Source organism: Perognathus longimembris, chromosome 1, assembly GCF_023159225.1.
Source record: "Perognathus longimembris pacificus isolate PPM17 chromosome 1, ASM2315922v1, whole genome shotgun sequence".
In the NCBI taxonomy this organism is placed as follows: domain Eukaryota; kingdom Metazoa; phylum Chordata; class Mammalia; order Rodentia; family Heteromyidae; genus Perognathus; species Perognathus longimembris.
Window position 1 is genome coordinate 2,509,336 of NC_063161.1, and position 15,075 is coordinate 2,524,410.

The 15,075-nt window shown below is 59.1% G+C and overlaps 1 protein-coding gene across 3 annotated transcripts in view; it reads right to left on the reverse strand.

Annotated features, from left to right (window-relative positions):
• Positions 1-15,075, reverse strand: part of Tbc1d22a (TBC1 domain family member 22A) — a 267,451-nt gene that overhangs the window by 23,561 nt on the left and 228,815 nt on the right. For all 3 annotated transcript variants that reach the window (XM_048353885.1, XM_048353877.1, XM_048353871.1), the window contains one exon: positions 4,819-4,914. In XM_048353885.1, coding sequence (XP_048209842.1) covers positions 4,819-4,914 — 96 coding nt within the window. The remainder of the gene's footprint in view (positions 1-4,818; positions 4,915-15,075) is intronic.

A 15,075-nucleotide genomic window follows, 5' to 3' on the forward strand; every position in this document is an offset into this window, starting at 1 on the left:
CTCATTTCTACCACACCAAGCACACTTTTAGTTTCTTCCTGTGGAAATCCTGTTTCATAGGCACAGACAGGAACGGCTCTGCTGGCCTCTGTCCATCTTGGAAACACAGATCCTGGCCACGACTGCCGCAGCGCACCCCACGACTGCCGCAGCGCACCCCACGACTGCCGCAGCGCACCATCTCCACACCCGGGCAGCCACCGCTGCCTGTCGCCTTCAATGGCGGGGCCCAAGTTCCACCCCACCATGGGCCGGCCACCCTATCCTCTCTAGCTCCTGATGTCTCCCTTCTACTCCTTTCCCTGGCACCTGGACCCAAGCACCCAGCCTGCACGGACACCTGACAAGGGCCTGTCACTCCCAGCCCCTCCCAGCTGTCCCCGTCCTGGAGGGCAGGGACGTCACTTAAGCTGGCCCAGGGCAGGGGCAGGAGCTGAGGTTGTGAGGACCAGGGACGGCCAGTGGCCTGGCCCTCCCGGGCGGACTCTGCCTGGCCCTCCCGGGCGGACTCTGCCTGGCCCTCCCGGGCGGACTCTGCCTGGCCCTCCTGGGTGAACTCTGCCTGGCCCTCCCGGGCTGACTCTGCCTGGCCCTCCCGGGCGGACTCTGCCTGACCCTCCCGGGCGGACTCTGCCTAGCCCTCCTGGGCGGACTCTGCCTCGACCATCAGGCACACAGAGTTCTTATTTGCAAGGAGGCCATGGGAGCCGCACGGGGCGCACAGCCGTGTCCTGACCTGTCCGTGAACCTCCACGCCGGGCTGGCCCTCGGAGAAGCCCCCGCTTTCACAGGAAACGGCACACTTGTCCGCCCGAAGCTAACGGAACACAAAAGGCTGCAAACAGCCACCTCTTCTGTGTCTACGGGGCTGGCGCCGTTAACATGCAGAACGGCCGACTCTTTCCATGCATGCCGGGGTCCCCAACCCCAGACTGCCCTGGGCTAGCCCTCCCCGGAGACGGACGGCCCGGCTGGGCGTTGCCTTTCACCAGGCACAGGGCGAGGTGCCTGGCTCTGGAGCAGGCAGGGAGGCGGGGGGGGGGGGGGGGGGAGAGGTGGAAGGGAAGGAGGGCCAGCTGTGAACGAGGACAGGAAGGGGGGTGGCTAGAGAGAGGCTGCAGTCGGATGCCAGTAAGCCAAGCTAGAAAGTGATAGAAGACATAACACAAATGGCTCGCCCGTAAAGGTTACGACGCTGCACTTGAGATGTCAGCAAGCCGGCTTCTAGAACTCCAGCCCCACACGGCGCCGTGGGGTCCAAGCGTGCACTGAAAGGCCTCACGAGAGAGGGGTCTGTGGTCCCGGGCTACGACTGGTGCCTCAGCCACAGGGCCATGGAAGGTTCCAGGCATGTGTTGTGCCGGCGCTGGTAGCTTTGAAGTTCTACAAGCCACCTGTGCCAGGGGAGGCCCGCAGGTCGGAGCCTCTCACGGTGGGACGGCCCCGGCCGGGGACGGGGAGGTGGGCCGTGCGGATGAGCCCCAGGGGAGCACCAGGTTCCCATCCGGGAGCCCAGGCTGAGAGCGGGGGGTGTGGACCCTCCGCGGGTGGGGGAGGCGGAGTCGCGGGCTGGAGGCTTGCTGTGCAGATGGGGGCACGACGGGGAGACAGGCAGAGGAGGGAAGGCACCAGAGAGCCCGGCTTGGAAAGAGGCACGGGGAGGCGCCTGCTGGAGGGAGGCACCCGCTGAGGGCCCACAGCGCGGCGGGGCGGGGCGCCATGCCCGGAACAGGGGAACAGGCCCTTAGGACAGCCTGCCCATCTGGGGCCCACGCTGGAGGTTACGGCCCACATGCCCCCGAGTCCCCCACAACTGTCCTCCAGTCCCCTACCCAACGGCCTCCCCCCAACTGTCATGACCCCAATCCACCTGCCTCCCCCAACTCTCCTCCTGACCCCGATCTACCTGCCTCCCCCCACACCTGCCCTCCTGACCCCTAACCCACCTGCCTCCACCAACACCTGCCCTCCTGACCCCTAACCCACCTGCCTCCCCCCACACCTGTCCTCCCGACCCCCATCCACCTGCCTCCCCCCACACCTGTCCTCCCGACCCCCATCCACCCGCCTCCCCCCACACCTGTCCTCCCGACCCCCATCCACCCACCTCCCCCCACACCTGTCCTCCTGACCACCATCCACCCACCTCCCCCCACACCTGTCCTCCTGACCCCCATCCACCTGCCTCCCCCCACACCTGTCCTCCTGACCCCCATCCCCCCACCTCCCCCCACACCTGTCCTCCTGACCCCCATCCACCTGCCTCCCCCCACACCTGTCCTCCTGACCCCCATCCCCCCGCCTCCCCCCACACCTGTCCTCCTGACCCCTAACCACCTGTCCTCCTGACCCCCATCCACCTGCCTCCCCCCACACCTGTTCTCCTGACCCCCATCCCCCTGCCTCCCCCCACACCTGTCCTCCTGACCCCCATCCACCCGCCTCCCCCCACACCTGTCCTCCTGACCCCCATCCACCCGCCTCCCCCCACACCTGTCCTCCTGACCCCCATCCACCCGCCTCCCCCCACACCTGTCCTCCTGACCCCATCCACCTGCCTCCCCCCACACCTGTCCTCCTGACCCCATCCACCCGCCTCCCCCCAGCTCACAACTGGTTTCCTAAACTCCCCTGCTGAACAGGACTCCTCAGGGTTCTTTCTCTAATTTCTGTTTTCTGTCCTCATTTCCTTTCTACTTTGTTCAATTTCCCCACAACCTGTCAAGCTGATCACACACTCTCCATCCAGTCCCCACGACACCAAAGCACAAAGCACTCATTTACTCTGAGCGGGGGGGGGGGGGGGGGAGCCCCCTGTGGCTTCCTGCCCACCCCGTCCCCATTCAAGTGCAGGCTCCGGGTTTGGGCCCCACCCACCAGAACCCGCGCCCCACGACCCAGTGGCTTAGTGGGCTTTGTCTCCCGTCTTTTCTTTACCTCCAGTTAAGTGAGCAGTGCTCAGAAAAGGCCAGCCAGGCAATTTAATCAGCTGCCCGAGGCTTGGCCTCTAATTACAGCCGTGCACTGGGTCCTGCCAAATAGGAAACAAACTGCGCCTCTTAAACAAAAATGTGCAACACGAAGGCACGCTGAGCCATCGTGAGCTGTGTTCTTGCCGGCGAGGCCACCACGGGCCCCGCCCGTCACTCCCAGACCCCAGTGAACCCCCAAGAGGGGCCGGGACCTGCTTTGACCCCAGGCACACCCTCACAGCAAGAATAAGAGCTACGTCTAAGTGCCCGGGGCCAGGCCCAGGCCCGCCCTGAGCCAGGCAGGGGCGGGGAGCGGCTGAGGACGGCGGGGCCTCTCCCTGCTGGAGGTACACGGTCCCCACTTCCTTCTCTAGACTGTGAGCATCATCCCAGGAGGCGCAGAGCTTCTGGGAGAAGTGAGGGGCCTCTGGTCCCAGCACGGGGTCCCACGGCGTGGCCATGACATCTGTCCTACACCACTGCCAACCTGAGGTCGGCTGAGCCTTGAGCTAGCCGGGGCGGAGAGGTGACGCCGGCCAGTGGGAGCCGCCGCGCCGGCCACAGGAGAGCGCTCCGGTCAGCAGCCCCGCGCCTGCCCGGCCGGCCCCGCGCTCCAGAGCCTCCCAGGCACCCTGAGGGAGCTCTATCCGAGCTCACCTGGTGACCAGGCCTGTCTCCTGGGGCCTGACGTCCCCAAAGTGCAGCCAGGATCCCACCACTTACACAGCGTGCCCCAGAGGCGGTGGGGGGGGGCGGCCAGCGGGCCCCGTGACCACCTGCCGTCCCCACGCTGCCAAAGGCGGCCGATCCCCGCCCTCGGGTGCCAGGGCCCCAGGGCAGCCCCGGCCGGCCGGCCGCCCCAGGGTTGCATGGGACGCACGGGCACCGGGACCCGGCCGGCTCGCCCTGTGCTCCTCGGCTGGGGGGTGCGGGTGCTCAGGGCCACCCGGCGGGCACAGGGCCCGGCCAGACGCGGGCCAGCGGGCCGCCCCGAGCCTCTGCGCTGAGGCTCCGGCTGCAGGACCGCGGGGCCTTTCTTCCCGGCTGAGCCCCGGGGCTGAGGCGGCGGCGGGGCGGAGGACAGCGACCCCGGGCCCTGGGGCCGGCTCAGCCCCGCACGGCTGCTGCCCTCACTGAAGCCCGGACCGCCCCGCCCCCACCGGGGTGGGGCACGAACCACGGGCCCGCTCTGTCAGGACGGCACGGGCAGGAGGGCGTCCGGTCCGCGTGTCAGGCGAGGTGGGTAACGCCGGCAAGGGGCCCGTGCCCACCCGGTGGCCGGGTCACCGCGCAGGGACACCGGGGGGGTGGGCAGGGGCTGAGACCTGGGCCACACACGGGGTCCCCTGGGTGGAACACAGCGCCTCGCAGGGCGTGAGCAATGCCTGACACATGGGCGCACACGCAGCCCGCTTGCTGGGTCTCTAAGGAACCCGGTTCGGAGGTTTCAGCATGTCACAGGACGCAGGCGCCAAGGGGCCTGGCCGGACGGGAACCGGGACCGCGTGGCTGCGCACCGTACGGCCGCTAACACACCACAGTCCCGGCGTCGGGAAGAAGGTTCCGGGAGGTGGAGCTCACTCCGCCCCCCGCGGGCACTGGCTCAGGGGACTTCCGGCGGGGGCCGTCACACACTTGGTGGCTCACGGCGCCAGCCACGGTGGCACCGAGGTGGCCCAGGGCGCTGCCGGCTCCGTGCGCTCCGTGCGCTCCGTGGGAGCCGCGTGCGGGGGCCCCAAGCCCGGCTTCTCACGGCGCCGCCAGCCATCACCACGAGGAAGATGGAACAGACCTCTCTCCCCGCAGAAAGTCACACTCAAGCGCTTCCGAAACGGCGTGCACTTACTTGAAAATCTCTCTCTTCTAGTATTTCTCTCCTCCACCTCACGAGAAAAGCGGCACACACGTACAAGTGGAAATGAGAAAAGCCCTCGGGTTCAGACTGGAAGAGAAAACAAGGGAGAGAGAAATTTTACCGTGGGAGCCATTAGCACGACTGTACAACTCTCAGAGCGACAAGCGGCGTGGCGGATCGAGTCCCGGCTCCGGAAGAACCGAAGCGGGGCTGGCTTGCTCACTTTTACTTAATGACGTAGTTTCAAAATTCCCGTCTCATTAAAACAAGCACCATTTTCTCCTTAAGTACCAGCAGCCCGGTCCACGGGATGGGAATAGAAGGCCAATTTGGGGGGGAGCATCAAAAGCGCTTGTTCATTGTCTTCCCACACGCAGATGGCTATCATAAAAGGCAAACTCGCCGGGCGCGCGCCCTGGAGCGGGCAGGAGGAGGGCAGCGCCGAGGAGGGCAGCGTTCCTCCCGCAGGCGAGAGGGGGGCTGAGCGGCCACCGAGGAGAGGGCCCGGGGGGCCAGGCGGCAGGACAGGCATGGGGGGGGCTGGGAGGGGGTGCCCTTCTACCTTTGAATGTCTGGACAGTACCAGTAAACGGACAGGGTTTCTTAGTTTCCTCTGGAAAAAAAACTTACTCCAGATTTAATTCCTATATGATTATAAAAAACAATTCAGACTTTCTCAGATTACCGCACAATACTTTTCCGGGAATAGGTCCACTATGTTTTGAGTTTTTATAATAATATTGTATTTTCCCTAAATCTCACTGAATTTGTACTGATATTGGTCGAGACATCTAGGACTGTTCTACTTTCTTTTATCTCCTCATTTGATCATAGCTTATCAGTAAGTTTTTTTTTTTAAATCTATAAACACAGGGCTCGTTTTGATTTTGTCTCAGTTTTTCTTGGTGACTTGTAATTTGTGTTTTAAGAAAAGATGATGTGCATACCACAGCCAGTACATGGTATTGATCCTTTAAAGATGTTTGGAGAATACAATCCATTTTCACAAATACTCCCTTGAAGTGCCAGACTTTGAAGTCAGGACCCACTTTACCACGTGAACCCCACCTTACCACGTGAACCCCACTTTACCACGTGAACCTGAGATAAACAGGCCCTGTGAGCAGACCCAGGACAAGCCCATTAGGGCCCAGTCAGTCTAGAACTCTAACCACTGGGAATGCTTAACTCTAACCACCCCTAGCATGCCTCGAACCCTGAGCCAATCAGATTTGTACCTGTGTCCTAATCTTGCTTGCTTGAACACCTGATTGCTGTAACTTTGCTTTTTGCCTTTATAAGCCCTGTGTAATCGCAGCTCGGGGCTTTATCCTAACCTCCACCGTGTCGGTGGGTAGGACAAGGCCCGAGTTGCAGCTAGCTTGAATAAAGCCTTGCCTTGCTTTTGCATTTCAGAACGTCTGAGTCTCGGTGGCCTTCTTGGTGGTGGTTTCGCGACTTGGCACAACACCGACTTCTACTTTGTCTGTGTCCTTACAGTTCATGGCAAGTAGCTGGGGGGTGGGGGAGGGGGTTGCCAACATGGTCCCTAAGGAAACAGCTCAGGCCCCGATGACAATGACATATTCCTGACATATTGACATCAATTTGCATTTCATTATTCTAAAGTTTCCAGTTGTCCTATTTTCCTATCATTTTTCTCTCTTGCCTACGTGTACATCGATTTACATTCCCTTTCCAATCTAATGTCCCACCTCCAATTAATTTGGAGGTTACTGGGTTGTTTCAAGTATCTTAATAGCTTAACATGCACATTTAAGTTAATGGTACAAATGAATCATTATTCTTCTCTCAAACAGCACAATAAGTGAATATTTTTATTATACTCAAACCAAATCTTTCCCTAGCTATATGCGAATGCTGTCTGAGGTCTTAGCCCTATTTGACTTTTTTTTCAACATTATCTATTGAGATATTGTTCTTGCTGTTGCTTTCTGTATCCGTGTTTGTTTACAGTTGCTTACAACTTTATCCTTTTTTTCCTCTCCAGGCTTTTCTTCTGAAATCATTGCCCTTCTTGAAATTCAACCATTAGAGAAGGCTCTTTAATGAGAGGCTCTTTTGGCTAAAACTGCCAGTTTTTATTTGTCTGAAGACATCTTTACTTCATCCTTGTTCCGGAACGGCTTTCCTGGACCGACGATAGGAAGTTAGCTACTGTCTCAGCCACGGCCCAGGCGGCTTCCTGGGGCTCCTTCTTTGGAAACCTGCTAACTGTTCTGTTGACTGCTTACGGATGCTTCCTTTGTCTTGGGTGTTTTATAGTTTCCTCGTGGAAAGTGCTCTGCTTCGTGTGGTCCTCCGAGTGTGAAGAACAGGTAGCTTTCACCAGCTCTGGGGACCGACATTTATTATCTCATGTCAAGTACTTCACGTGCCTGACTTTCCTTTTATTTTCTCTGAGCTCTGGGGAGGTAGATTTGGGGGTTTCCCGTGTTAACCTCCATTTCTTCTAACCTCTCTTTCTTCTATTTAACTCTGCCTCCCTGGGAAAAGAACTTTCCTCAAATCTCTCTTCTAGTTCATTCTTCATCTCCCCACCATGTCACAAGTTGTAACTCATCTATTATGTTAGAAACTTGTCTTGCAAAATGTAATCATTCCCCCTTTCTTTTTCGATCCAATCTCTCTCTTTCCCTCCCTCCCTCCCTCCCCTCCTTCCTTCCTATAATCTTTAAACATACCAGACTCGTTTCACAGAGCATTTCAAGTTGCTCTACGAAACGATGGCTCCTTGGTACATCTCTTTCTCTGGCCCATTCTCTACTGACTGCTGCCCCTGCTGACTCATTCTCTCAGAACTTTTATCTGTTGGAATTCTCTGGGACTTGTTTTCAAAGGTGGTTTTCTTTCTCGAGGATAAAAATTGTCTTTGCTTTTGCTGGGACTACGGGGGCATTATTACCTCCCGGAATACTTCAAAATAATTTTCAACTTGCAATTACTTGTCAAGCCAAATAAGTCATGTGAAATGGGGCTCCAAATCCATATGAATGTGAGCGTGCGGTTCGAAATCCTGGGGCGGGGGGACTAGGGGGAGTAGAAGTCTTTTATTTTCATTAACTGTCATGGCCAAGGCCAAGAAAGGCAATGACTGTTCAGCCTCTGAAGTCTCCAGGTTTTATCTTCCACTGAAGCTCATTAAAACTAGGCTGCAGGCCCAAGAAATCCCATGCAACTTTCCTGGTAAAGACCATCTGTAAGGCCAACTCCCTCTCTCTCTCGACTCAATTTCCCCTAGATTTCTAGTCTCTGATCACCTCTCTACGCTCATGTTTATAAAAACGACAGCATCATCCGGCGGTGCCTTCTGAGACAGGAGGTCTGTGTGCGCCCAGTCCTGCAACACTACCAGAGATGGAAACCTCTGGAATCGATGGAATCGATGACTGCCACGGCTTCGTGGTCTAGGCTTGAAGTGGTATCTGAGGACACTGTACATAGCACTAACACTCGACAGCTGTGTGTGGGAACTGAGTAGCTAAGTACTCAGGACCAGCGAAGCGCCACAGGCCAGAGAGCCACCCAGCCGTCGCCACAGGGAAACGGGGACGTCTCTTCTAATTAGGTGGTCCCCATCTCGTGTCGCTGCCGCCTGAGTACAAAGAGGAAACCATCTCCAGCGATGCCTGGGCGCTCTGGTGCACCTGCCCCGACCGCCCGGCCCCCTGCTACCCCCTCCAGTGCTGGACTTCCAGACGCCCCTCCTTCCTTCCAGAGAAACCCAGTGGCCCTTCTCCGGAGTCTCTGCAGGGCTCTGGCCAAGCCCCACCGCTGTCAGTGGGTACACGCTCGTCCTCTCTCCCCCCCAGGGCTCTGAGACCCTTTCTCTGCAATCTTTTCCCTACCCCCAGCAGTGGGATCACAGGCAAAACGGGATCAAACAGTCCCCAAGTCCACCGTCCAATCGGGGAGACTGACACACGAGGGGTGGCTGCCTCCTGCAAACGCGGAAGGCGACGGAGCCACACACCAAAGCCCTCCGATCGTTAAGGCCTGGGAGCCGCCAGCCCTCAGGAGTACCGGCCTGGTAATGGTGCTACCAGCTGAGAGAGGAAGGAGGTCTTCAGAGATGCTCTGGGATGTTCCAGAAAGATCCTGCCTGCACTTTTTGTTCCCAGCAGCCTTTGCTGTCGCCGGCAAGGGCACAATCAGCCTCAGGCCTCCCCTGCTGCCCACGCACTGAGAACACGGAGGGCGGGACTGCCCAGCCCACGGCCCACCAGGAAGCTCCACGGGGGCAGTGTGGGATGCAGTGTGGGCCGCACGATCAGGGAAACAGGGCGTTCGGGGAAAGTGAAGTGTTACAGTCGCCTTTAAGTGGATTATTTGTCTTCAGTGACTTGGTAAATTATATTAAAATAACAGTTTAATAAATAAAAAAAGGATATTGTAAGTGGAAAATAGGCTTTTGCCTTAATGAAGCATAAAGCTTAACCCAGACAGTCCGATGTTGCCGCACGGTGTGGGGGAGGGGGCTGTCGGGCACCCCACCCCGCAGGCCTGGTCCCCAGACCACCCAGGGCGGGGCTCCCGAGTCCCGTCTTCACTGGTGGGGGTGCTGGTAAGCGGGATCCCAGCCCGGGGCGGGGGGGGGGGGCAGGGCCTGGGGCCAGCAGGCTGGGGAGGCTCTGAACATGGGCCCAGCTGCTCCCGTGCCCCCCGACGCCCCGAACCACCACCAGGCCCGCCCCGTGAACACAGGGCTCCCAGTGCCTCAGGCTCCAGACCAGCTGGGAGGGGGGGCGGGGGGGCGGGTGTGATGTGGAAAGGCTGCCAGTGAGGGCCCTGCGCTCACCTCAGGTCTGCTCTGCAGGGGGTTTGGCCCCACGGGTGGCAGAACTGGACCGGCCCCTCTCAGCCCCAGGACGGGGATGTGAGCCGGTCTCCTACGGCACCAGAGGCTCCCCCTCCCTCGCCCTGCAGAAATGCCGGGGGGGGGGGCTTCCGGAACGGGGTCAGGGACCGGGCTGCCTCGCCACCAATGAGGACGCCGTGCACTTCCTGTACATCCCAGAGAAGGGCCCTGCCACCACAGCCCCTTCTCCCCACCCCCACCCCCGCACAGCTGCCACCCACGGAGGCTTCTGCCACGCCTCCCTAAGGCCTCAAGACCCCACCCACCTGCTCTGACCCCACAGACCCCCCCACCATGGCCCCCATCACCACCCAGCGACACCCACTGCCAAGAAGTCCTGAGAACACCACCAAATCCTAAAACCTCAGCACCAGGTGTGCCGCCCAGGGGGACCCCACCCAGCCCCTCAGCACCAGGTGTGCCGCCCAGGGGGACCCCACCCAGCCCCCTCGGCACCAGGTGTGCCGCCCAGGGGGACCCCACCCAGCCCCTCAGCACCAGGTGTGCCGCCCAGGGGGACCCCACCCAGCCCCCTCGGCACCAGGTGTGCCGCCCAGGGGGACCCCACCCAGCCCCCTCGGCACCAGGTGTGCCGCCCAGGGGGACCCCACCCAGCCCCTCAGCACCAGGTGTGCCGCCCAGGGGGACCCCACCCAGCCCCCTCGGCACCAGGTGTGCCGCCCAGGGGGACCCCACCCAGCCCCTCGGCACCCAGGTGTGCCGCCCAGGGGGACCCCACCCAGCCCCTCAGCACCCAGGTGTGCTGCCCAGGGGGACCCCACCCAGCCCCTCAGCACCAGGTGTGCCGCCCAGGGGGACCCCACCCAGCCCCTCGGCACCCAGGTGTGCCGCCCAGGGGGACCCCACCCAGCCCCTCGGCACCCAGGTGTGCCGCCCAGGGGGACCCCACCCAGCCCCTCGGCACCCAGGTGTGCCGCCCAGGGGGACCCCACCCAGCCCTCCTCACCTCCCTCAGGAGCATGGGGCAGAGGTGTGGAGAGAGGGGAGAGGGCCACAGCTGCCCCAGGACAGGGACCGGCCGTGGGGCCCAGTGCCCACCCTCCCTAGCTTAGGGGCCCCCTCCCACCCCTCCACCTGCCCCCCACAGGGTGGGGCAGAGCCTCAGCCCCTCCACGCAGTCTGAGTGCAGAGGAGACGAATCACTGACCTCGGTGAATCACGGAGTTCGTACTAGACGGATGGGGCTGAATACAGCACCGATGAAGACAACCAAAGAAGCGTCCTGGCAACTGTGGTTTCCTATCATTTCAGTATCACCCGGCCTTAGTCGCTGATTAAGGAAAGAGCCGCTCTGGTTAAGTGCTTGACAACCCCTCTGCCGGGCCACGTTGCCCAGGCACTCCTGCGAGTCCCGTGCAGAGCCGGCTGAGGGGTTCTGAGCTCGGCGGAGAAGACAGGTTCGGCGCTCCGAAGCAGATCCTGGCGGGCTCCTGCGTGGCCGTACAGAAGCCCCCCAACAAATCCAGCCAACAGCCTCACTGTCCACCCGGAGGCCAAGCCATCGTCCTGCCGGCCGCCATTTGTAAAGAGGAGCTCTGCTCCTGGGAGGGCGTCACGGAGCACCAAGGCGAGTGGGGGGGGGCTGTGGGGTGCACGGGGGCAGGGCGGGCCAGGACGGGGGGGGGCAGGGCGGGCCGGCGGGCCTGCACAGGCCCCGGAGGCCACTCCACGACGGCCATCCCACCTCGGCCTGTCCTCGGCGCTCTCGAGCCCCTGGGGCTGAGGTTAGGGGTCAGACGCTGAGCCGGGGCGGGCTCTCCGCGGGGCAGAAGGACCTGAGGACGCCGAGAGCGGAGGCGGCTGGGCACCCTTCCCGCACGGCGCCCACGGAGCCCAGGAACGCAGCACACCGAGTATGCGAAGACTCCGCGAACCAGGCGCAAAAGTGATCCCAGACACCGGAGGAGACGCAATTAAGCGGAGAAACGTACGAGGCAAGATCCACTGCGGAAACGGCGCCAGTCACTTCTCATCTTACGTTACACACTCCATACGTTCTTAATAAGAGCACCCGCCCGCCCTCTCATCCAGCGTCCTCTTAAAGCCGGTACCGAAGAGCACAGGGCCAAGAATAGCCTGGAAACCCACGGATAAAAAGATCAGTGGAAGGCGTCACGGCTAATCCAGCTTGTGAGGCTAATCCAGACCCCGGGACCCGGCGGAGCTGCCGGCGGCGGAGCAGGGAGCTCTGCGGGCCACGCTGGGTGGACCGGGCGCTGGGCAGGGCGGCGCCGGTGGGCGGGGAGGGGGAACCGTGCATCGGCACTGCGGCGGCACCGAGACCCGTCCACACGGGAGGAAACCCCAGCCCCAGCCACGCAACCACAGAGCCACGCGCAAGACGGAACGCGTCAGTCCCGAAAGCGGATAACACAGGCCACGCAGAAACCAAAACTTCTGCGTGACGCAAGACATCGCAACTGAGGTGGTCTGCAAGTTACAGAGCGGAAGAGGAACGAGATCCAGAGCGTGCTACATTTTAAGGTCAGTAACTCCGTAATGAGGGGACGGCCCCAGGACACGCGTCGCCTGGGGGGGTCGGTAACAGGAGATGGGCAGCTTCTCCAGGACTTCCAGAAACGCACACACATGAGCGGTCTGTGGCGTCAAGTGGGTGAAACGTCACAGTTTGGGGAACCCGGTGTAGGAGGGGACATACACCACCCCACCCACCCACAGCTGCCGGTGGAGGGCCAGCTGGTAAGATCCGGTTGTCTGCGTCCCATAATCCAAGCATGTCTTCATTCCTTTCTTTGTTAAAGTATGTTTAGAGTGTTGGTGTTACTTACTTCCTACAGCTCTCAGACTCGCTGGACTTGCCACGAAACAAACTCACAACGTAACTATATCTATTAACACTTCCTTTTCAAAGACAGCCTCTACTATTCTGAGTTTGCTTTGTGTATTTCAGCTTTGCGGGGCACAACTGACAAGCGGACGCTGCTCGTGCTCAAGGCGTGTGCACGCCGGGACACGGTGTCTGCACGCCCGCTCATCAGCACACCCGTCACCTGCAGGCCACACCGCGTGTGACAAAACCAAGGGAGCTCCGTCCTCTGGCGAAGCTCACGTGTCAACACAGAATCACTCGCCGCAGCAGGCGTGCAATGTGCCACGCCCAGGGCTCTCCTGTCCTGTGGCACTGACCCTGGGCCCCTTTAACCGGCACCTCTCCCTTCCCTGGCCCCCCTGCGGGGAGGGGGGCATCCTGTGCCGTGCCCGAGTCAACTATTTTAGACTCCACGTAACTTGTGAACATGCAGCATCTGTCCTGCTGTGTGTGGATTATTTCACCTATTAACATCTTCCAAGTTCGCCAGCGCCGCTGCAAACGGCGAGCCCTCTTCCAAACAATATTCGTGTGTATATTCCAGAAGGCATAAATACTCTACAGTGCATACATCGTTACACGGGATGTGACTAACACATACACACTTTGTACACCCCATTTTCTTGACCGTGGACATTTAGGTGGCTTCCTGATCGTGGCCACTAGAAGTCAACGCTGAGGTGAATACAGGGCAAAGTTTTTCTTCCAGACTGTGATTCCGCTTCCTTACGACATAGACACAGGTGGGATTTTCAAGATGAAAGAACAATTCTGTTCTTAATACTTTCAGTAACCTACAAAATGTTTTCCTTAATAGCTAAACCGAGTTACACTTCCATCAATACTGTGCAAGCAGAAATTTCATTCTCAAATGAAGGACACAGGTGCAAGGTCAACCAAAAGCATCGTGCACAACTGTGAAACACCTAGAACAACTGGAACATCTCTCAACAAGAATGGATACAGTGCAGGCTGGTGCCTCCTACCTGTTACCCCAGCTACCCAGGAGGCTGAGAACTAGAGGATCGTGGTTCAAAGACAGCCTGGGCAGGAAAGTCTGTGAGATTCCCATCTGCAATTAGCCAGCAAGTCTCCTGACTGAAGGCACAGCACAAATGGCAGAACATCAGATATGAGCAAGAGAGCCAAGAGAGTGTGAAGCCCTGAGCTCCAGCCCCACTACTGCAAATACAGACTTGCAATACCATCAATAAAAGGTTTCAGAATGTATATTCACTACGACACTCCACTTGCTTACTGATTCACACATGGAAAATAGGCTAAAACTTGCTTAGAACTGATGAAAACCAAATCCAGACACTCACTTCTAAGAAGGAAGAGACTTCACAGTGTAAGTAGAATCTAATTTCTAAGACACGGAACAAGAAAACAAAATGTTTTGGGGGTTTGAGAATGCCGGCTAGTAAACATACAGGCTTATGTCAGATTATCACCTCGCTGGTTCTGTTTATTTAACATTTTTCATAATTAAAAAAAAAAAGACCAAGGACTAATTGAGACGGTGTTTCCTAGCCACCCCCACGGAGGCTCCATGGAGACGGCCCAGGCCTGGAGGTGCTCGGGACAAGGGCCTGGGGCGGGCAGGCGGGGCAGGCTCTGCCCGGCAAGGCCCAGGCCTGGAGGTGCTCGGGACAAGGGCCTGGGGGGGCAGGGGGGGCAGGCTCTGCCCGGCAAGGCCACGCCCACTCCGCTCCCCACGGAGGGGCTGCGGTGACCTTGAGCCTGGCCCAGCGCCTTCCGCCTGATGGGGCGGGGCAGGGCGGGGCGTGAGGCTCCCTGAAGAGGCTGCTCCTCCCCACACAGCCTGCGACTGGCCAGCATTTGCTCTCGGGGACTCTTCGTCCTCTCGTGAGGGCTGCCCTTCGCTTTTTCAGTGGCCTTGGCTTCCCAGTAAACACGGGGGGTGTTCTCCTGCCTTGGGGTACGTGAGATGGTATGCCCACACCAGGTTCCGCAATGGACTTCGTGTGACTTAAGGACCCTACGCAAGGTCAGAGAGGCCGCAGATTAACTATACGCAAATCCCTTTTTAATATGTAAGAAATAAGGTTAAAATAAATTTCTTTTTTTTTTAAACAATAACGACATGGTAGTAAAAGGAACATCTCTTCACCTTTAATTGCACCATTGAACTTTCCTTCTCTCTTTTGGCAGTACCCTGAATGCCTTCCGACGTGAGATCTGCCCCTGGGCACCTGTTTATGGAGACACATTTTTGAAGCCATTCAGACAGTGGGAATTGTTTCCCATTCTTTGGTCAGACTCAAGTTCACCAACTTCAGCTGTGCAAGCAAAAACTCTGCGATGATTTTCTGTGAAATATTCATCCCCGGGCCACTGCCTGGCACAATCACCTTCTAGTAATGCAGAGCACAGGCCTTTTAAAATTCACACGGGCACCCCCATGCTGGGGGCATGGGCTAGTAATGAGAACTGTAAATCACATTTCATTATGCCGCCGGACCCTAAAGCACAAATGAGCCTGTGGCTCATCTAG